Here is a 24,471-nt window from a genome sequence, read left to right on the forward strand (position 1 = left end):
GTGACTTGACCAGCGATAAGATTTGAACTCGTGACTTTACTTGAGAGATATAGATGTTAACCACTACGCCATCCACAGGATCCAAAATACTGAAGTGTACCTGGTAGAAACTCTTCAAACATATTTCCATAGTTCCTTGAAAATCTGGTGTGGCGGCGATTTGAAATCGTTGAACCATTGATGTTGAAATTTTGAACTATATTGGAGGTCATTTCAATATTCCATCGCTAAGATGACATTTTTTTTGTCACAGCATGTTACTTGGAGACACGTTTAAAATTCCATCCCAAATAAAGGTTGAACTCGAAAAAATCCGGACACATTAAAAACGCTGCCATTAAGGCATTTTTTGAGTCATTTTTTTTTTCAAAATTTCACTGAATCAAGCTAAGAGTGTATAGAATAATAGTAGATATTGGTTGTCAGGATAACTTCATTTGTTTACATCATGACTTCACCGGAGCAAGCACGTCGCGATTCGATCCTGTACACTCGAAACGAAAATCCCGGTCTATCCGCTTCTGGCAGTTTTTGATCAAATTCCTTTGCAGAAATTTTATACCTCAGCACTAGCGTGCACAGGGATCTTGTTAAGGAGGGGCAATTTTTGTTCTATGGTGCATTTAATCTGGGGATGGGGAGTACTCCAAAGTGCGTGGGAGAGGGTGCTGTCCACCCACCACTTGTTTCCCTACTGTTTAATTTAGCTAATTTTATTTATTTTTTGATCCGGTGGTGGTTCATCTTCTTCAATGCAAACTGCGGAAATTGGCAATTTAATCGCATCGACGATGATGAACCGTCCCAAAGTACCATCAGTCGGGGTGACAGAAAATGATGTCGAACATTCAACATGTTTTAAAGATGATATAAAAGACAAACCCGAATTTATTGCAACGCACATAAACAGCTGTAACTTTTTAACCACGGTAACAAATGACTTGAAATTTTCAGAGAAGATTCATAGACGATTTTTTAGTAAGACAACAATAGACCATGGTCCAATGGCAAACTAATACCCACTTTTCAATTAGGGAATCTATAAGCTGTCTTTAAACTTTGTACAGTTGCGAAAAAGTCCATCCTCAGAATTCCTTGAGGTTCCTTTCGAAATGTTTAGAACTCTATGAGCTCTTTTGAAATTCTTCTCAGAAGCCTTAAAAAAAAATCCTGGAATGAGCTAGAAGTTATCGGTACTCCCTTGAAATTTTCCTCAAAATTCCTTTGGAATTTCACTCAAAATTTATTTTTCTCTGTATTCTTTTCGGAATTATCTAGGAACTATCTGCAGGATTCACTAGAAATTACACGCAGAATTTTCTTGGAATACTTCCCAGAAATCCTTTGGAACTGTCCTCAGAATTCAATATCCTTGAGTTTTTCCTCGGATTTTCTTAGAACTCTCCTAAGAGCTCTTTTGAAATTCTTCTCAGAAGTCCACTGGAATTATATTTAGAACTCTTCGTGATTTTTTTCTCAGAAAACATTGGAACTGAATGAGCTAGAAATTATCCTCGGAATTCGCTTGAAATTTTGCTTCAAATCCCTTAGAAATAACACTCAAAATTGGATTTTTTCGGTATTCATTTCGAAATTGTCTTGGAACTATCTGCAAAATGCACTAAAAATTATCTGCAGAATTTTCTTTGAATTCTCCCCAGAAATATTTTGGTACTGTCATAAGAATTCAATATCCTTGAGGTTCTTCTCGGAATATTTTTAGAACTTTTTTTCTCAGAACACCTGGGAACTGAAATTCCCCTAAAGTTTCAGAAGAATTTCCTCTGCATTCTCCAGAAAGTCTTCCCAGAATGAGCTTGAAATTATCATCGGAACTCCCTTGAAATTTTTCTCAACATCCCTTTGGAATTTCATTCAAAATTTGATTCTCTCGGTATTCCTTTCGAAATTATTTTGGAACTATCTACAGAATTCGCTAGTAATTATTCGCAGAAATTTCATGGAATCATCCCCAGAAATCTTTTCTTTTAGAACTGTCCTCAGAATTCAATACCCTTGAGGTTCTTCTCGGAAATCAAGTTTAAGTTGTCTGCCCATTCACCAAATCGTTGTAGTTTTTCTACCATAAATGTTCAATAAAGCTTGCCCCTCCATTCACCAGAACAGTGCAATTTTTACATCAGGTCTCTCCATGCAGCAGGTTGTTGCAAATCTTACACCAGAAATTTTTAATTCAAACTTGCTACCAGAAAATTTCAATTTATCAGAACGATGCAAATTTACCATCGTTAATGTTTAATAAAAATTGCTTCTCCAATCTTCTGATTGGTGCAGATTTCCTTTTTCCATTTTCCACCAGACATTTTCAATATAGCTTGCTTCTCCTATCATCAGAATGTTGCAGAGCTTCCACCAAATAAAGCTTGCCCCTATTTTTAGATTTTTCATCATAAATTTTCAGTAAAGCAGCTTCCCTCCAATCATCAGAATGGTGCAAATTTTACCCCAGAAATTATTATTAAAGTTTAAAGTACTCAGAGTTAATATTTTTGCAGATAGTAAACTTAAGTAACTCATGATTACTCAAAGTTGATCAAAGTAGTCGCACATTCATCAACAAATAAGAATTAAAAACTGTTTTAATAAACATCAACTTACTGTCAGAGTGATATTTTTCGTAATATTTTCATATATTGATACTAATATTAACCAGGAAAATTTAATTCATTTACAGCACATTAACCAGACACGCTAAATCTTAAAAAAATCGTATCTTCAGGTTGTGCGATGTTAAGATTATCCAATCCAAATGAATCAATTCACAAATCCGTCTAAACTGCTGCGAAACCGTGTGAGGGTCGCTACGGGATATTTTAGCTTGGATTGGATGATTAACTTGGAGAATTGTAGAGTCAAGCGGATGCCTTTAGGTAAGAGTGGACAATAAAATAGAAAACTAGCTAGATAGATATATAGCCATTAACAGTTAACTCGTTGTCGAAACATCCAGAAAGGTGTAATTTGAATTACTGTAAACTACAGTAATTCAAATTACATAGATCGAATTTATGAAGAAGGAAACTCCTTCTTGAGTTTCCTTCTTTATTTGAATTTATCTAGCATAGCCTAGACGATGAAAAGCTTCTTTTCCATCGATTCCGTGACAAACTAACTAGAAAATTAAATTTCTTTTAATTAATATTCCAGGAAACCATGTGAATCCAAGATGTGAATTAGGCATTCCTAAATAAATACAAAGGTTATTTTCTTAGTTCCACTAAGCTATAGTCGTGATGATGCCACATGATGTTATACTAGAGAAGTAACGGGTTGCCTACAACATTTTTTAAACGATTTTCAATGGAAAGGCTAAATCTATGTTAAAAAATATAACCAAGAGCATTACAACATGACAACATGACAATTTAATTTACTATTCTTAGAGACGTTAAAATACTTGGATTTCTATTACGAATGCAACACTCTATCGGTTATTTTTAACGATAAAAAACGTTACGTTTTACTATAAATTGGATATTTTTTACTATAAATTAGGACATTTTTAACGTTAATTATTGGTAATGCATAATAGCCCATAATTTAGGCATGTGCACTTTCTTCGATTATCAGTAATTTTTACCGATATCTAGGTATTCTTTACCAACTTTTAGGCATGTGCATATTAGCGTGAATCTTCTCCATGTTGATGGTGATCATTGAATGATGATTGTCTGCATTCAATTCAGGTGAAAACTACTTAGTAAGGTTTAACAAAAATGTACGAAGATTAAGAGATTTGAGGATAGTGATCCAGTATGATACGTCAATGGATGGTGATGGGTTTGAAACTTCTGAAATGTTTGCTTCGCCAAACATCTGACGGTGACATTTGGAAAACAAACAGGTTGCTGTGCTACCGTGCATTGAAAAATGAGCAACTCGAGTTACTCAGAGCTACTCAAAATTAACTCCAATATTACTCATGATTAAAAGCTGTCTTGCCCCTAGATTCAGCAGAAGGATGCAAATTTAAAACCAAAATTTTTCCAGAAAGCCATCCCCATCCGTTCACCAGAACGGTGCAGATTTTCCACCAGAATTTTACAATATAGCTTAATTTTAAATAAAGTTTGTGTCTTCATTTACCAAACCAGTGCAAGTTTTTCATCAGAAATTTTCCGTTCATTTCATTTATCAGAGCGATGCAAATTTTGCACCAGAAATTTTCAATAAAGCATGCTCCTTCATTCATCAGAACGGTGCACCAAAAATTGTCAGTGAAGTTTGTTTACAATGCACCTTTGTGGTGCAATTTTCAGGCTTTGCATTCATCAGAACGATGCAAATTATGCACCAGAAAAATTAATAAAACTCTCTTCTACATTCACCACAGTGTAGCGAACTTTCCACCAGACATTTTCAGTTAAATGTGCACCACCAAACTTTTAGCGTGATTCAATTTGTCGAATTTTCATTTTGATTAGTCCCTCCATGCACCACCTTGATGATATTTTTACACCAGTTATATTCAATAAAAAGCTTTTTCTTCGATCTACCATCACGAAGGTGGATTTTTTCAACCTTAAATTTACCCTCTTCTTTAAATTCTCCATGAACCACCTTGAAAAAAAAATTACGCTAGAATTTTTTTGTATGCACCACTGTGGTGCAATTTTTTGACCGAAAAAAATCATTGAACTTTGACCCTTCATGCACCTTTCTGGAGCAATTTTCAGGGACCAAAGGAATTGTCGCAATAAAAGGTTTTCAGTGCTCTTATTTTATGAAATGAAGTTATTTTACCTTCAAATCAAGTTATCAAGAAATCAAGTTATTTTATATCATAATTTTGTAAATGTGGAAATAAAAATCTAATTTATAAAATAAGGGGCAATTGTCCCACCTTGCCCTACCTTGCCCCACCCTGTGCACGCCAGTGTACCTCAGTTGACCGGAAGAATGTAAAATCAAGCAATCTGCAGGTCTGGGCTGAAAAGCGAAACTTTCGTTACTCCTGAGACCATGAACCAGCATATTTACCAAGAGGAGTGCCTACGGAAGAGACTACTGTCTTTTCTGGAGCAGCAGGAGGTGGATTGCCTATTCTGGCCGGACTTGGCAAGCTGCCACTACTCAAATTCCACCACACAGTGGTACAGCGAAAATGGCGTCACAGTAGTTTCCAAGGAGATGAATCCGGTCAATACTCCGGAACTAAGGCCAATTGAGGAATACTGGTCAATTGTGATGCACATACTGAAGAGAAAAGGTGGAACTGCAATTGACCTGAAGAATTTCAAGCGGATTTGGAATTTGGCAGTCAAACAAGTGGGAACAGGGCTCGTGCAGAAGATGACGAAGAAAAGTTCGAGCAATGGCCTATGGTAAGAAGGAAGACTGAAACAATGGTCTTACAATATATAGCTGTTACATTGTACAATGAAAAAGAAAACGCATTTTTAAACCCCAACAAGATTTTCGAGTCCGAATTTTTTCGTGTTCAACCTTAAGCACCCAGCACGATAAATTGCAGATACAAGAACATGTTGTAAGCAGGGTTACTTCCACTCACTTGCTATAAAAACATATTTTTCGGAATTATGCAATCATAAGATGATATAATGATATGCTGTATTTGTAAGTAACGAGAAGAGGGTTTAAAGTATGTGTTTGTCTCATAAAACCTGCCAATTTTGCTTTCAGAGCGTCACATTAAGCGATCTAATGATTCGTGAGCGTTCACTCAGAGTGAGCACTCACGAGTCGTAAAATTGCTGATTGTGACGCACTGCAAGCAATATTGACAGATTTCATGTGTCAAACACATACTACACGTCCTCATCTTGTAACTTACAAGTACTAATTATCACTATACCATCTCATGATTTCATAATTCTTAAAAACATTTTTTATAGCAAGTGAGTAGAAGTAACCCTGGTTGAAAGACAAGTGTTTGACACATTAAACCTGTCAACTTTGCTTTCAGAGCATCAAAATAAGCGATTTTATGATTCGTGAGCGTTCACTCAGAGTGAGCGCTCGCGAGTCGTTAAATCGCTGATTGTGACTATCTGAAAGCGAAATTGACATGATTCATGTGTCAAACACTTGCCTTTCAACCTCTTCTTGTATATAACAAGTACAAAATATAATTATAACATCTAATGATTCCAAAATTCCGATAACCATTTTTTTTATAGCCAATGAGTGGAAGCAACCATGATTCCAACTAGCAACAAACTCTTAGCGATGATTCAAACTCTTACTAAGGACCTCCCACGCTTCAACAAGCCATGTCGATTAGTCCAAGTACTCAAAATCTGTTGTAAAACATATTTGCCTGTATCCTTTTCATATCCATGTCACACAGCAGGAGTTTGTTTTAATCTCAAGGCCCTTCTCACAATCATACATGCAGTTGCAGATCCTCTTCTAACGGTACGACAATGGAAATGCATACATAATGAATAACTGACTATAGTACAGGCACAGAATATTCTTCATCTTTCTCCCATTTCTCCTACAAACGCACACCCGCATGATCATCATCATCATCATCATCATCATCATCATCATCGAAGGGTTAGAGCTCACCAAAAGGTTGTATCCCTTCGAAGACCACATTTTTAAAACCACTTCACCATCTCACACCACCGAGTGATGACGAAGACGACGACGCCCTTGATGCAGATGCACTTTTCTTCTTCCTTGGAACTTTCCGCAGCCTGTTGGGTTACGGTTCGGGAAAATTTATTACCCATTTCCCATTTTCGAAGGCATAAATTTGAAGCATTGCGCTTGAACGTTTTTCACTTTTTGCTCATTTCGTTTTTTTTTTCAAACTTGCCGATGATTTCTTTCGGGAGCATCCGAACTCGAACCTATTATAATGAATGATGGTTTAATGTTTCGGGTCACCCATTGCGATACATATTACCGGGAGCATGACAAATGGTCCGAATAAAAGTGTCAAAATAAACTATAAATTATGCGCTCTTGTCGTGCACATTTTCACCCGTCAGAGCTGTTTTCCTTTTCTTTACATGATTGTCACAATTTTTCGTTTGTTATTACTTTACAGTATGGTGGTGAAAGGAATTTCCTGTTTCCCATATTCACGTGAAGTGGGATCCTGTTCAGTACACACTTAGATTTTTTCTCCGAGATGGGCACCACCGAGCAGCTCGGCATTTTATTTTGCTGGATCTCAGTGAAAAACTTGCCGAGATTCAGCTAACAAACGGGAATTTTGCCGAGATCTCAGCTAACAAACATATTTTTTGCTGAATTTCCAGCAAAATAAAATGCCGAGCTGCTCGGTGGTGCCCATCTCGGCAAAAAAATCTAAGTGTGTAAATTGGACAAAATCAATCAACATCATAAACTCCATCCAAAAATATACAACCTGTACAAAATTCATAGTCAGATCAGTTAAATTACTGATTTAACAGAACTTTAAAAAAAATCGTGAATTCAGTGCCAACATTTCAAAGGGGCGTAATTGCATTTGTAAACAATGGCTTTAGCCGTCGATTTCTCGCGAATAAAAGCTCACTCATGAAAAATAATGACACCAATAGGTAGAGGAATGTTTCCTCTACCATCTAGCATTTTTATTTTGAAAAAGTGAGCTTTAAGATGCGAGAAATCGACAGCTAAAGCCATTGTTTACAAAAGCAATTACGCCCCTTTGAAATGTTGGCACTGAATTATTGGAATGGTGAAGATTTAATATGGAGAAACATCAACCCTCTTTGCTTTACCTGGCCATAGCATTGATATACAAAATTCTAGCATGAAATATCCTGCACTATCCGGTAATCTGAATGCCTGTCGATTCCCAAGCGGGCTTGTGAATGTTTTTAATAATTTTAACAACAACAACGATTTTGCTTCTAATTTTTGGGAAGATACTCTTTTTATAGAACTCGTTGGTGAACTATTCTGCGTATTTTGTTTTTTCTTGGTCCTGGCGTTCTGCCTTCCGGAGGATGCAAGCGAATGAGGTATTAGGCAAAAATTCGGTACAAATAAAAAAATTTTGCTTGTGATTCAAAATGTTGTGTTCGGTTGTAAAAACAACGCCGAAGATTTTTTCCATTAGGTACCACGACTGAACAATCCGGTACATTTTCGAAGGCAGAATTTGGTGAGATCCATCTGATTATAAATCAACCATAAATGCATATTTCACCAGAGTAGAGCTATCGCTTTCTAACTTTCGAACTAAACTTGCTTTAAATTATTACATACAACAAGGATTGTTGTAAGCAATTTTCTGACAATTTTAATTTATTTTCGATGTGTCAAAATTAAATTTAAATTCATCAAATGCAACACAGCCTTAATGTTATTAGCTAAGGAATATATGCGATCAAGTAAACTGCAGTTCCAGTCAATCGAAACTATAATCTACTCGAGGGGGACGACTCTATCTACGATGCAGAAAAAATTGTGTTATGCTGTGGCTAGCTGCGCGCACACTGAGTAGATAGAAAGTAGATTTTTGACGATTCTGAAGATTTCCTGCAAGAAGATGATGCGCGATGCAAGTAGATGCGACAAATGAAAGAAGATTTTTCGAAGATTGATTCGCTAGTGTGAGATTTGTTGAGCATCTAAACTTGAGATTTAGATGTGTCGCCCCCCTCGAATCTACTTCATATTATTCAACAATTTTTAAAGTGTCCAAAGTACGACGGTACACAAAAACGGACCAAGAGCTGCAGCCACAGCCACGTGCTCCGGTTCAAATTTTTGCATAGGATGAATTCACCACGAGCACCATATTCACCAGCAGTAGTTAGGCTACTCGCGATGCGATGTCGGTAGTGTAGCACCTATCAGCTAGTACTAGATGATCAATCCGTATCTCACGGCAAATGAATCTAACTCATATTTGAGTTCCGTTCACTCAAATTCGCCAAAGTATACACGGCTAATGAAACTCACTCATATTTGAGTATCGTACACTCTAATTCGGAAAAGTGAGTGAAACCTAGTGAAACCCAATCTAAGTTTTCCGAGCACGGCGAATGAGAATGACCCAAATTTGAGTTTAGTTTACTCATAAACGCCAAAAGTGCAGGATCTCAGCGATGAGTAAATTTATCTTATGTTTTTCCAGGTTTTTCCAGGATTTTCCAGGGAAACATTCCCGAATTTGAGAAAAGTAAAGATTGGATTCACTCAGTCTATTGTAGTACCAATAGACTGAGTGAATCCAATCTTTACTTTCCGAGACTGAATAAAATTTTCGTCAATTTCCTCATTTTCCGGCAGATTTTTAAGGTTTTCCACAGGAAACCATGAGATAAATTTACTCATCGCTGAGTTTCTGCACTTTTGGCGATTATGAGTGAACTAAACTCAAATTTGGGTCGTTCTCATTCACCGTGAGAAGTTTTTTCCTCGAAAAGCTCACAAAATTTTACTTATTGGCGTTTACGGCACCGTCGAAAAATTTGCTCTTCCAGCAAATTTAGACAGTTTCTTATGGGAATTTTCGGTGAAGTGAAAGCATAGACAAACAGACATCACAGTCGCAAGTTGTTCATCGAACAAGCATTTAACGGTCAATTTAAAAGTATCGTAGTTGGTAGTACCAACAATCAATACGAAACTAACGATTTTAAATTGGCTCACCACTTTAGTAGCCTATTGGTCCCAAGCAAACGATTAACGTGCCCTATTCTAGTTGAAATTCTATTACTACACTATGTTTGTTTTGATTCGCTATGAAAGTTTGACAGATAACATCAGGGGTGTGTGGATTCATGCAGAACATGCAGGGGTGAGTGAAATAGCTTGGGACTGCTTGGGACCGTTGTTCTGGTACTGAGTGAGCCAAAAATAATAATGATTTTCTTCGGGACCTACTAGTCTTAGAGTTACCTCTATGGTAGTACCGCCACCTGTGGCGCGCATAGTCATTTCCCTTGAGTTTGACGTTTACACACTACCGCCATCTGTTCAGCGTACTACCACAAACGAAGTGACAGACGACTAACTGGCGAAGAAATCCATTTAAATAATGTGGTTCACTGTAATTGGCAAATCAAAGTTGGCACTCGTGGAGAATAGAAGAACTATAACAGTGATGATGGTTTCAAAATTTTCCACGGGGAAGTATACGAATGCAATCTTAAAATGCTTTTATTTTGCAAATGGAACATTTTATTTAAATCTGGTTGCTGCTACAGTGGTAGAAAAGCTCAAATCTATGTGTACACCTAAAAATCTGAAAAGAAATTATTTTTTCTGTATTATTTGTCTATTGAGTAGTCCTTAAGTTTTCTACTAACATAGCATCAACCAGATTTAAATAAAATGCTCCATTTGCAAAATAAAAGCATTTTAAGATTGCACTCGCATACCTCACCGTGTAAAATTTTGAAACCATCATCACTCTCATAGTTCTTCTATTCACCACGAGTGGCAACTTTGATTTGCCAATAGAATTTTCTTGGAAGCTTGTGCCATCATCCACCAGATGGGTTATTTTTTTGTTTTGATTTGAACAAAGTTGATTTTGTGTACAATGATTCTTTGACAGTGTGCAAAGAGTGCGTATCATTTTGTTATTTTTTTATGCATTTCAGTTTTGAGTAGAGTGAAAGAGATAGAACCAAAACATTCTAGTACATTTGGTGAAAATGCTAGTTCAATCCAGTAGTAGTGTTGCCATGTGGTACAATCCAATAGTAATGGTGTTGCCATGTGGTACACTGAAAAATTGAAATAGCAGATTAGTCACCAAAGTTTTCGAGCCGCTCCGTCTGTCACTTCGTTTGTGGTTTTACAGTGATAAAAATATTCAATGTGTTTTGTCTGTTTGTCTGTGGCGAAAGGATAGTTCAAATTCCGCTATGTTTCACGCACAGTCTGACGTTTGCTTATGGATTTTCTCATAGGGATGGTCCATTATTTATGTCACGCAAATTTGGAACTTAAGAATTCCATAAGAAACACTTATGAATTTTAGCCACAAGAAAACAGTATGAATTTCATTAATTCGTCTTATGAAAAATATTGTTGACAAAAAAATAATAAATCGGAGCAGACTCGAACCGAACCATGGACGTTGAGATTACGGAGTTCGTGTGTTGACCACTCATCTTTTCTCGTATAAGAGCTACGTTATTTTAGACGAAAATCTTTCATATGTCACGCTTATGAAATTCATATTTGTCGTTCTTAAGTCTATTTGCCTCAGTGCACACATTTTTATTGACAAATTTCCATGTGAAATTCCACATGATTTTCATGTGATCACACATAAACAGAATCCACCCAGAAGCACACATGAAATGTATGAGTCAAATGAATAGTATGTGTGCACGGATAGAAATCTCCTTATACCTTTTGGCAAATTTCCATTGCTGATTATTCATAAATTGTATAAGTCAACTAATAAGCAGACGCCTTGCAAAAAGTTAATAAAGATCATGTGTCAAATGAAATGTATAAGTAGTCACACATACCTATTATGCATTCTAATAGGACCTATGTGGTTTGTCTTATGGAATGTATAAGGCTGATGCTTTGGCAAAAATGTATAAGTGAAACACATGAATTAAATAATTGATTTTCGTTTCGTGTGGTTACACATGGCTTTTATGTGTACACATATTAAGTATGTGTCCAACACATAGATATAATTTTTTTTTTTTTTCCTTTGGTTTGTTTTTTCCATTGATCTTGTTTTCCGTGCTGAGCACCAATGCTACCGACGTGCCAGGAAGGTAGCTCCCACACCTGGACCCTACCTATCGACCCATCAACTCATGAACCGGGGACCAACGGCTTTACTTCCCATCCGAAGGAAGGCGTGATCAGAGATGTTATGCCTCAGAACATCCCGGCGGCGCCGACTGGGATTGAACCCAGGCCTGCTGGGGTGAGAGGTAATCACGCTTACCACTACACCACCGGCGCCGTTAGATATCATTTGTTGATCACATTGCAAAAAATCATGTGTGGGACACATAAAGACAATCTTTGAAATTTTATAAGTGCAGACTGCGTTGTAAATTTAACGAAAATAACGTCAACATCAGCATCGCTCGCTACAATGACGTCACTTTTTGCGTTTCCGATATTTACGAATATAGCAACATTTGAAGGTTTGGGCTATCTCCCTCTTGTGCTCATTGCTTCTTACCGTCACGACGACATTCAATTGAATATTATAAAGGAAAGAATTTCATGGGTACGACCGTAAACAAGCGTTTTAAAATAAGAATCAAAAGATCGATCTACTATAGATCGATTCTTCGGTAACGATTTAATCAGTGGATCGATTCTAGAGCCAAATATAAGATCGATCTTTCTTTGAAGATCGCCCAATCCTAATTCAACCCCCATCAGTAACATCAATGAGCTGTATACAGGTGAGCAAAATGATCGTAAAATTGTATTCGTGTAGTGCAAAATATGTTATAGTGTTTGTGAAGTATACGTTCCGTGACGTCAAACTCGTTGAGTTCCTGCACTTTTGGCGATTATGTGTGAACTAAACTCAAATTTGGGTCGTTCTCATTCGCCGTGTACCTCTTATTTGCTATACTATACCAACAAATCCTCTTGTGCCACACCTGTATATACCTCATTGCAGTAACATCTCCACTTTTCACTAAACCAATAAGCCTTTTTGCGCTACCCTTATGTAGAATACATTGGAACAGTACTAGGTATAAATGAGAACTGTCAAAAGCTGCAACACGTAAATAATTTGGATTGCGTCTTTTGTTTTAAAAGAAATCTCATACGTTTTCAAAATCACGCAGAGTTCAGCATGTCTAAACCCGGAGAAAAGGCCCTGCAGGCCATGAAGGAACTGGACAAATCACTTGCAGTATTCAAGAAGCCAGCGGTACCGAAAACGAAAAAGGAAAAGAAAATCATTTTAAACGAGGAGACTTATCTGGAGGTTTGTACCTTGTATTGCCAATATTTTGTTGGTTATTTAAAGATCGAGTTTTGTAGGAAATGGCCAAAATTATCCAGAGAGACTTCTTCCCGGATCTCCAAAAACTGAAGGCACAAAACGAGTACCTAGACGCATTGGCAAGTAACGACACAGTAAAGCTGCGGCAGATTTTCTCGAAATACAATTCAAAATCACCTCTTATTCGAGAATGTAAGTACATTATTAGCGTCTTCCAAGCGTAATCATCATTTAAAAACGTTTAAATTTTAGACAGCCCTGCCACTTTCGAAACACCTCTGCCAAGTGCTTCGCTCGCACCGGACGAACCTCCATCGGAGCGATCTACCATAAGTACAAGTTCCACCAAAAGTAGTAAATCCATCGCCAGCAAACACTCATTGGACACGTTCCTGTTTAAGTACACCAGCGAGGATAACGATAGTTTCCAAGAAATTATGGAAGCAGCTGACAAAAAGCTGAGGCAAAAATTCTCCGTCTTGTATGAAGCCGAGGGAAGCACTCGGGAAAGTCTTGACAAAAGTTTAACCCTTCCGAGCATTGAAAGCCAGTTCGATACAAATGAAAAACCCAAGGAGCTAGACATGTGGACTTACAAGAACAAAAACTACATCATGTATATTCCGGATGGCGTGGCGCTAACTCGTGCAGAGGAAATTGAAATGGCAAATAAGAAGCAGGAAATCGAACACAATAACACCCGGTTGAAAACGAATCCGTTCAACGAGCATGAAAGCAAACAAGCCATTACCGAAGCGGCCAAATCGCAAGCAAAGTGCCTTCCCGAAAAGATTGGTGTCGATGGTAAATTGGTTGAAGCATCGCTCACTCCCGCTGTCCGAGGATTCAGTTTTGTCAAAAGTCCGTCCCCTTGCCCGGGTGTAACCGATAGTCCCCTGTTTACGTGGGGTGAAATCGAAGGAACTCCATTCCGATTGGATGGTGGTGACACCCCTCTTCATCCGGCATCGGCTGGCCCTTCGTTCCGGATAGCTGAAACTTCGAAACGCGAAACAATTGCCCTCCAGCTGGCAGAAAAAGCTGCCGAGCAATCACGTTCGAAAAAAGCAAAAGCAATCGAAGCTGCCCGGAGGAACATTGCCTCTCCAGTGATTAGAAACACGTTCGACCGACTAGCCAGTATGTCTCCTGCCGCTCGAAGACTTGCAACTACTAAACTGGGTTTTACCAACACTCCCAGTCCACTGCGAACGCCGTCTAGTTCTGCGTTGAAGACTCCAAGATTACACTCAAGAAAATCAAGACCAACTCCGTCACCTGCAGGGATAGTGAGACGGAAAACTCCGGCGGTGGTGGCAAGCTCGAGTGGCGTCAGCGGAACCCGTGAAACACAAGAATCTTCAGGTGCTTCGGTTACTTTGACCGATAACCTGCTGGATATTCCTTCGACGGCGAAGCGACCGAAGGCAGCTGATTTCTTTTAAGAGACTATAAAGAAAAACCTTGAATATTTCCTACTTTTGAACTGAGCATATAAAATAATGAATATATTTTTAACATTGATCCTGTTTTATTTTTGGAGGTTTAATTTTTCTAGTTTGTTTTCCATAATTTTGGCCAATCTTGGAAAAGCACAATCGCTTCGTGACTCAAACCAAATCGACTTCGACAGAAAGTCCAAATAATTATTTAAAGCTTCCATTGCGTGCCTTTCAAGAATGATTCAAAGATAAAACCACAGACAAACAGACATAACACTCGCAATTTGTTCATCGAACAAGCATTTAACGGTCAATTCAAAAGTATCATAGTTGGTAGTACCACCACCTGTGGCGTGCATAGTCAATTCCCTTGCGTTTGACGTTTACACACTACCGCCATCTGTTCAGCGTACTACGCACCACAGTGTACTCAACAGATGGCGGTAATGTTTTAGCGACGATGTTTTACATTGAGAAATATTCAATGTGTTATGTCTGTTTGTCTGTGATAAAACGTTCCAAAAAATGTTTGGAATTATTCAGTAATTTTCAATAAAAAAAAAATCAATTTTTTTATAACATTGTCGTCACAAAATAAGCACTTTGCCATTATTTTAGATAAAATTTTGGTATTAAAAACATAGCTGCATTATCGATCACGTATATTAAAGTAAGGGATACCATCCATCCTGATTTAGCAGGACATCTCCTGATTTTCATGATACTGTATGTTGTCCTGATTTATATTTTCAAAACTATTGATATGTCGTGATTTATAACGATGTCTTCTTCTTCTTCTTCTTAGCGTTACAAGTTTAATGCTTATAGCATTCCACAGTTATTAATTGAGAGCTTTCGATGGGAATGCTCGAAATGCTTGGCAAGTTTCTGAGCTTTTTCCAAATTTTTGATCAAAATTTTCCACCTTCTTTAAGCGCTAGAATAAGCTTTCGAGGTTTTTTTTTTCAAAAAATTTGTGAGTTTCCAAAAGGGTTTGGAACTCGGGTCTAATTTCGAAACATTATTTTCAAAGGTTTGTTCCTCAAGGCAGAGAATCGCTTTTCAATTTGTTTTTGCAAATCCCGCCAGATAACTTTCATGGCAGGATCGCGTGTTCTTTGATATTGCCTCTTACGGACATTTTTTAAGGCGGATCAAGAGCTGAATATCGTCGTCTATTATAATTGAATCGAATTTAACCTCGCATTTGGGTACTGAGGTAGCTCTTGCTTCAACTATAGAAGTAGTCAGAGATTCAAGAGCATAATTAATTTCATCTTTGGCATACAAAGGAATGTTTGGATCGAAGTTATATTCCATAAATGTTCGATATTGCTCACAATCAGCTCTATGGGATTGGAAAGTAGAGCTGTTGGGATTAGAAATTATTTCTTAGAATAATTCAAAAGTTACTGGAAGCTGATCAGAACCGAAGTCAGCATGGGTAACCCATTGGCTACAAAGTTGACATGAATCAGTTAAGACCAAATCAATAGCTGAAGAAAAGCATGTTGGGCTGTTTGGATATAGTGTAATAACCTGTAGAACAATCATCAAACAGAATATTACCATTACTTTGAGCATTATTGCATGAGCGGTGTTTTGCATTAAAATCATCAATAATGAAGAGTTTAGACCTATGACGGGTAAGTTTCTGTAGGTCACCCTTGAGAAAATTCTTTTGCTGGTCTACGCATTAGAATGGCAAATAGGCAGCTATAAACGTAAGTTGTCCAAATTATGTTTCAACAGAAACTCACAAAGTTTCAAAAACTTTGGTTTCAAATGAAGAAAGAATTTTATGTTTGATTTGTCTGTGAACAATCATGGCAACGCCACCACAGGTTCCATCAAGACGATCATTTCTTGTGGTCAGGTTAAAGGAACGTTTCAGTTATAACGGCAATATGCACGTTATGAACTCTCAAAAAGTTAAATAGCTCGTCTTCATTATCTTTAGGAGATCGAGCATTCCAATTTAAAATATTTAATGATTTAAAAACCATTACTGAATTTCAAAGTCATGACAATATTATTCGAAAATTTTACTCCAGTTTGAATAGCATCAAACATGGAGTTTGATTAATGCATATCAGTAATCATTTCAATTGACGATTTCTGTAAAATTCCATTTTAGGAGCAGTAATGCTTCCTACGTCAAAAATTTCAAAATTTCCGTTAGAATTACGTTCGTTAGTATTTTGATTTCTACCCGCTACAATAGCAGCATAGATAGCTCCATTTACTCGCTGAACATTGTTGGCAGCGAGAGTAGAACGAGATTGTAGGATCGCATTGCGATTCTAACATTTCCAAAAAAATTGATTTGTGGTTTTCACCACAATTTGAACATTTAAATTTCTTAGTATCGTCATTTACAGGACAGTCGTCCTTTGCGTGAGAGGAATCACCACAATTCATGCATTTAGCTGGCATGTAGCAATTTTTAGTTTCGTGACCCCATCCCTGGAAATTTCCTCCAGTCTTCCTGAAGTGTTCCCACTTCAATCGGACATGGAGCATAAGGCAAGCTTTTTCCAAGGCCTTAAGGTTGTTTAGTTCACTAGACTTGAAGCACAAACGACGACGATGTTCTAATTAACAGTCAATAAAATAAAAGTGCCAGTCGGAAGCAGCACGTTCCTAAAATGTCTCGTCGAAGTTGTGTATCGCTCGAACAATAACTCCGCAGGTGAAAGACGTTGTCAAATTTATTTCGATTTTGGACCCGGCCTCGAAGCTACCGTTTCCGTGTCGATACCGATCGGTCGTTAGAGTCTAAAGCTAGCTACCCAAGTAACCAAAAGTTCTGATAAAAGGCCATTTGTGGCTTAAGCAGCTTAGTTGGTGATGGTCTTTAGAATTCTAAGCAGCCTCATTTTTAAGTCGTTATAAGAACTTGAAAGTTCCGGTATCATAATTGAAGAGCATTCTAAGCAGCTTCTGGCGGAACTTGAACGGAACTTTTAGAAAATAAATTAAAAAAGGTTTTTTTCCTCTACACCAATTCTATTGTTTAGTTCGCACTTTTATGAAAGTTATTTCTAAAGGCAGGTATTAATGTGTATTGATATTATCAGCATTAGCTGGAGCTGTTTGAAGAATTAAACCCAGTCCTTCTGCGTGAGAGCCCCAGCACGAACCGCTGCGTCATCTGAAATATATTAAAGTGAGCTGTTGTCCCGCCTACTGTTGGAGTTTTCAGTGCCAGCTGACTGACTTGCATACGAAACACAATACCTTGATGAATTTTAAATTGGTATTTGCCCGCATGGTATTCCAACCCATTTGTGGCGCAGTGGTTAGCGTTAGTAGATCGCATGCCGAATACACGGATTTGAATCCAGGAATATGTATGTATGTATAAGAATTATGATTTATTCGGGCCACTGATCATTTAATATTTACGTACATTAAATTTTGTTACTAATAAAGACTTGTGCGGATTGCTTCATGTGGCTTGAACTTTATGGAACTTGAAAGTTCTGTCGGAACTTTATTTGAACTTTATGGAACTTGAAAGTTCTGTCGGAACTTTATTTGAACTTTATGGAACTTGAAGGTTCGGTTGGAACTTTATTTGAGCTTTATGGAGCTTGAAAGTTCTGTCGGAACTTTATTTGAACTTTATGGAACTTGAAGGTTCGGTCGGAACTTTATTTGAACTTTACGGAACTTGAAAGTGATTTTAATCGTTGAATGTGGAACTTTTGGTTACTTGGGTAATTAGTTTCTATCCCACAGCTCGTTCTCTACCAGGAGAGCGGGAAGGACCACGACGACGCACAGTGGTTGAAAAGTCCATTTTGACGCTCTTAATTAATAGCACCATGGAGAGCGGATTTAGAGTAATGACGTCTTCAACAAAGTTGATGAGTATGACATGCTTCATATTTTGAAGGCATGGATTTTGTGATTAATCCCCCTAAAAGTGAAATGAAAAATTTATTTTTTCACAATGTCGAGATAAATGGTTGACGTCTTTAGCAAAATTGTAGCAAAAATGATTACAAACAACTTTGCTGAAAACATAAAAGTCCTAAATTTCACTCAAATCGAGATAGAGAGCGTTGTTTGAGGACGGACCCCCAAAAACACGTTTTTCATCAAAACACATATTTTCTTTAATTTTAGGTCCTCATTATGTTCAACAAAGTTGATTGGTATACTAAAATACACATCGTTCTAGAACATACTATACCTGCATCATTTTAATAGGATGAGTTATTGATAAATTTTCTTCTATTGTCCTCATATTTTGGCCTTGCGTATCTTTCTTAGGTGCAGGAAGGTGCAGATGAAATTAAATGCATCTAAAACTAAATTAAAAGAGCTTTCAAATGGTGGTAAATTTGTCCGTCCACGACCGTCTGCTGGGGAGTTGTGATCAAAACAAGTATCTATATCTTTACTCTGTTTTATGGTATAACCAGTATAAAAAAGATAATCAACTTCAATATATCCACATATTTTTCTTGATTAAATTCTTTTTGTTCGATTGGTTTTGCATTTTTGTTGTCAATATTATGTATTGTATTCAATTATCATCATTATTATCATAATCATAACCATTAATATAATCATTATCGTTTCCTTCAGCTTCATCTGCTAGCAGCTGTTTAGCATCGCTCGACAATGGCTTCTCGTGCTTTTTAGGCCATCCACGAATGCTAGTAATCAATGGATCTGATAATACTAGGAGCCAGTTGAATAGATCACGATTTGTAAGCGATCTTGATTGCTTGCGGGTATTGAACTCTTGATATCTGTTAAATAAAAGTTTTATTAATTTATTCGTTGTTATTTTGGTTAAATACATTTACCTCTTCCAATCCTTGTTCCTTTCCTCCTGTGCTTCCTCAGAAAGCTGACCGATTAGAACAAGGAAATGTTCAATCACGGCTGATCCATGTATCAATATTTTATGAATACTAGCTGGCAAGTAGTACCAGGTTCGATAGGTTGGTGTTGATTAACAAAGCCAAAGCTTGTAGATCTGTGTATTCGGGTATAGGGTTGCTCAAGGACTTCTTCAAAGAATGAACCAACTTATTTTCATCTGCAGGACTTGCGTGAGAAACGGTTTTCAGGATATCCGTCACCTCTTTCTCACCTGATTCTCTCATCTTCATTTGTGTTGCAAATGCTAGCTCATTAAGATGGTAGCTATTCCGATCCTCTGCAGTTTTCTTCCTCTACGTTGTTTCACAACATTCTTCGAAAGGAACAACCTTCCGTCCTGCCACACTTTTTGCATTTTCAGAAGTAGACGGAAGCAAGTTTAAAACGTTTTCAGGAAGCGTAAACGGCTTATTGAAATACTCGGCGTGACACTTGACAACCATGCAAGAGCATGTTTGGTCCAGAGCTTTTCAAAAAAAAGTCGCACATCGTTTTCACGGGTTTTCCGACATGTGCAGCCACATCCGGCATAATATTCACATTTATGGCATAACACTGGAATACCTTCTTATAAACGCAGTTGAATTTTGATGATCGGCCTCCACTCGTTTTTGACCAGAGTGATAAGAGATCACGCTTATCAATTTCAACTTAAATTGAATCAAGAAAAAAAAAAGATCATTGGCACTTGTTGTGATCTAACGATGAATTGAAAAATTTAAAAGAAATTAAGCCCTTCCAGATAATGTCATTTTACTTCAAAGCCCTGATCTCGTAGCTTCCTCTGCTGTCCGGTTTCTTTGACAGAATTAGTCTCTATCTCCTTCACTTGGCTTCCGCAGTTCTTCTATCTTACATGCTTTCATATACTTTCACAATTCTCGATAAACATTTCAAATGGTCCTATCTGCTTTGATCGATTCTCTTCATCGACTTTCTCTTTTGATAACCACTGCTATGCAAACAGATTTCGCACTAATTATTCAACATAGTTTAATAAAGGAGATTCTTATCTAGCATCCAAAACGTGAAATACAATAGCGAAAGGTTTTGAAGCTGAGTTAATAACGGAAGAGAAAGTCGATGAAGAGAATCGATCAATGCAGATAAGAGCTTTTGAAATGTTTATCTAGAATTGCTTCACGCTTGATGAAAAACAGTGATGAGCACTATGGAAAAACACTTATCGACTCACAAGTTTAACTGAATTTGACAGTTTTTTTTTTCATTCTTGATGCTTCAGTTTTGCCTTCTGGGCAATTTTTGGAAAGAAAATGTGCCGTTCTTGAATTTGATAAGCTCTGAGAAGTAGGAAATTTGTTTATTGAGTCGGTTACTATGGAAACGAATTTATTACGCGGTATAAAACACACTATCCCCTTGTTGTTGACATGACTTCTATAAAGCCTATCTACGGGTGTTTGTTTTGATCATAACTCTCCAGCAGACGGTCGTGGACGGACAAATTAACCACCATTTGAAAGCTCTTTTAATATAGTTTTAGATGCATTTGATTTCATCTGCACCTTTTTGCACCTAAGAAAGATACGCAAGTCCAAAATATGAGGAAAATAGAACAAAATTTATCAATAACTCATCCTATTAAAAAGATGCAGGTATAGTATGTTCTAGAACGATGTGTATTTTAGTATACCAATCAACTTTGTTGAACATAATGAGGACCTAAAATTAAAGAAAATATGTGTTTTGATGAAAAACGTGTTTTTAGGGGTCCGTCCTCAAACAACGCTCTCTATCTCGATTTGAGTGAAATTTAGGACTTTTATGTTTTCAGCAAAGTTGTTTGTAATCATTTTTGCTACAACTTTGCTGAAAACGTCAACCATTTATCTCGACATTGTGAAAAAATAAATTTTTCATTTCACTTTTAGGGGGATTAATCACAAAACCCATGCCTTCAAAATATGAAGCATGTCATACTCATAAACTTTGTTGAAGACGTCCTTACTCTAAATCCGCTCTCCATGGTGCTATTAATTAAGAGCGTCAAAATGGACTTTTCAACCACTGTGCGACGGGGAGAAACCACATTCGGACCGACCACTGATACACATTTCCGCCATTGCCACTCTGATGTTGCTGCTGCCGGTTATTTTGCTAATAAATCAAGCATTGAACATTGCATTAGGTCCTAAGTAACATTGATCGATTATCTTCGTCGACTTTCTCTTTCGTAAATAACTTTATCACATAACCGTTTATTGATGTGTTTGTCGTATTAGATGCTAGACAAAAGCTTCTTTTATCGATCTGTGTGCTAAAAATACCGGGGAATGTCTTTACATGGCCGTGGTGATGCAAAGAAAAATTCAACGAAGAGAATCTGTTAATGTTACTTAGGACATAATGCAATGTTCAGCATGAAATCACTAATTCAATTACACAAACCCACTTCATCTGGCCCGTTTCAATCGGATGGTGGGGGAATGGGGGTTGAATGCTAGAGGCTCCCAAACATACAAACTTTGCTCTTTCATTATCACGATGTTCTTACGCATAATCTAGTGTGACGTAACGTTGGACCATGCGTAAGAACACCGTGAGAACAAAGGAGTCGACTACATTCTTTCTGCCGCACCTATAGTACCGCACACGGTTCCCGCGCTGAATGTTCCTTACTTTCTCACTCTAATCAAAATTTCCTTCGATGAGTGAGAAAACAGCACCCCGTCAACGCGAGTTGCCAGATCATTGCACACAAAACCAACTTGAATTAATTCAAATCAAAAATACTAGCGAACCTGGCGGTGACCGGCGGAAAGTGGTCTAAAATTCTATTACAGAGAACCACATTATTTTAATTAATTTCTTCGGAGAAAGTCGTCTGTAACTTCGTTTGTGCTTGAAGTGAACTAAATAAAAATCATTAAAATCCCGTTGCGTGAATCGCTAAGACGGGATTTCATTTTCATTTTGATTACTTGGAGCAACTCCAAGTAATTTTGCCAGTTCATCTTTGATCTGATCCAGGGATTCACCACTGGGCAGTCCTTTCATGACAACCTTGAACACACGTTCAGTTTTGGTGTCGTAAGTAAAAAATGTGTGCTGCTTCTTAGTAAGATACTTAAGAAGACATTTGAATCCGTCCAAGGTTTCAGCCAATACACGGCATTCACCACGACGTCCAATTTGTAGTGAAAACTTAACTTTCACGAAATTCAAAAGTTTCATGCGAAAAGCATGGAAATCGGAAGTGGTTATCACAATAGGGGGAATCTTTTCCTTCTTGGCATTAAGCCGGGAAAGTTTACTAGAATTATTCCTGGATGATTAATCATTCTCATCATCCGTGAGCAAATCAAATTGATTGCACAAATCAATTTCATCAGAATGGGGATCAAGAGTTTGCTTTTTTCTTTTGTGCTTAGGCGCCATGGCGGCAGTAAATTTTTATCCAAATCGACTTCCAAGCAGATTACTATAAGAATCTGAAGAATCGAAGAGGAATTTTCCAAATTGATATCCAAGAAGGATTATCTCGGGTAGGGTCCAAACAAGGATCGAAGAGGAATAAGAGTTGAACAAGATAGACATTTTACAGGTTGAGCACTGAAAAGTGCTGTTTAAATTTGTTGTAGCTTTAGGTAGTAGTAACACTTCCTTCTGCAAAAAGCAAATAGATTCGCACGGCAAGAGAGCACGATGCGGACTGGTAAGTATACATCATCAAAGGTAAGTCACCGTATATAATTTCCCAAAATTATAGCATTTGCATAAAAAAATATAAATTTAAAACTACATGAACCAATAAATGCTGGGAAGGGGAGGGATCAGGGCACTCAATTGAAGCAATTTGGATGGGGAGAGTGAAAATGTCAACTCCCTGTTGATAACATTTCGTGGATAAAAGGGCGGGCTCTTATTCACATGCATTGGATGGCTTGTTTTCTGGCCAATTGACTGATCAAGTTGTTGGAAGGAGATTCCTAACTGTCCCAAGGTGATGAATAGGCAAATTGCCTATCAAGCCATCCATTCGTTTTTGGCCCTTCATACAGCGATTTGCTGATGTCAATCAGAGGTTATTGAGCTTGATCAAGTTCAACAGTGAGGAGAGCACACAGCTATCGGACTAGTTTCCGTGCTATAATGAGTGTAGACCACTAACATCATAATCATAGTTGGTTGGAAATGCTAACATGAAGCTTTAGTGTGATAATTTATTAGCTAGAGAATGATCTTTTAGAAGAGAGTAGGTGGATAGTTCTGTTAGAGTACGGCAGTATGAAAATTGAATAGAAGTTGAAAATGAGCGAAGGGCCATTAATGCGACAGTTTTTAAAGATAGACGCACATCTTTTGCCTAACCCGTACGATGTACGCGGAGACTTGAAGTATGTCTCCAAGTCTACAGGCAAAAAATGTGCGTCCCTCTTTTGCTCATAAACTTACTGCGGCTGTGGAACAGTTCTAACGACGTTTTCATCACTACCTAAAGCCCCACGTTGCGAGAGCATTTCCAGTCGATGGTGTGTTATAATGCAATTCTTCTTTACCCAACTATTGTTTTGCTCCTCTCGTCATGACCAACGTGATGATCTCAGAGAGAAAGCAGTAGGATGGTTGTTGCGTGCTGTACCATCATTAGCATTGTTGACGGCTACTCCCGCCTTGAGTTGTTACATTCAAAGTGTTTTTATGTTACTTCATACGCGAAGTTAGCGATTTTCAAAGTTGGTTGGAGCAACACAATAGTTGGGTAAAGAAGCATTGCATTCTAACACAATTTTCATACTGCCGTACTCTAACGGCACTATCCACCTACTCTCTTCTAAAAGATCATTCTCTAGCTAATAAATTATCACACTAAAGCTTCATGTTAGCATTTCCAACCAACTCTGAAAATCGCTAACTTCGCGTATGAAGTAACATAAAAACACTTTGAATCATAATCATCATCATCATCATCGAATCATGAATATATTTGATGTTTTCTGCTTGATAGATAAAATGGGTGATTAGGCCGAAGTAGCTCTGTATCCTATTTCTAAAAAATGGAACTTTAGACCATACTGAGAAGCAGCAGAAAGCATATGAAGAGGAGGCCTGATAATATAAAAGAATCTGTAAATCTGAACGAAAACTAAGAAAAAAGAATAAAAATTATAAATTATACATCTAGCGGGTAGTTTTTGAGGTTTCTTCCCCCTTAGCAGCTATACAAAAATAATAATTTTTTTTTTGTTAATTAAA

At 37.5% G+C, this 24,471-nt stretch overlaps 1 protein-coding gene across 1 annotated transcript; it reads left to right on the top strand.

Annotated features, from left to right (window-relative positions):
• The first annotated feature begins 12,732 nt into the window (after positions 1-12,732).
• On the top strand, positions 12,733-14,391 carry Es2. Its single transcript, XM_065236553.1, has 3 exons — positions 12,733-12,892; positions 12,949-13,102; positions 13,163-14,391. Exons 1-3 carry the CDS (start codon positions 12,758-12,760, stop codon positions 14,353-14,355), a joined length of 1,482 nt encoding a protein of 493 aa, XP_065092625.1. The 5' UTR covers positions 12,733-12,757; the 3' UTR covers positions 14,356-14,391.
• The last annotated feature ends 10,080 nt before the right edge of the window (positions 14,392-24,471 follow it).

The sequence above is a fragment of the Ochlerotatus camptorhynchus genome, unplaced genomic scaffold (assembly GCF_037179485.1).
Source record: "Ochlerotatus camptorhynchus isolate MF236.1 unplaced genomic scaffold, CSIRO-AGI_Acam_v1.1 ptg000556l, whole genome shotgun sequence".
In the NCBI taxonomy this organism is placed as follows: Eukaryota; Metazoa; Arthropoda; class Insecta; order Diptera; family Culicidae; genus Ochlerotatus; species Ochlerotatus camptorhynchus.

Coding starts and splice junctions, on each gene's coding strand:
- Es2 (XM_065236553.1), top strand. CDS start 12,758: ATGTCTAAACCCGGAGAAAAGGCCCTGCAGGCCATGAAGGAACTGGAC. Junction 12,893..12,948: donor ACGAGGAGACTTATCTGGAG/GTTTGTACCTTG, acceptor CGAGTTTTGTAG/GAAATGGCCAAAATTATCCA. Junction 13,103..13,162: donor ATCACCTCTTATTCGAGAAT/GTAAGTACATTA, acceptor TTTAAATTTTAG/ACAGCCCTGCCACTTTCGAA.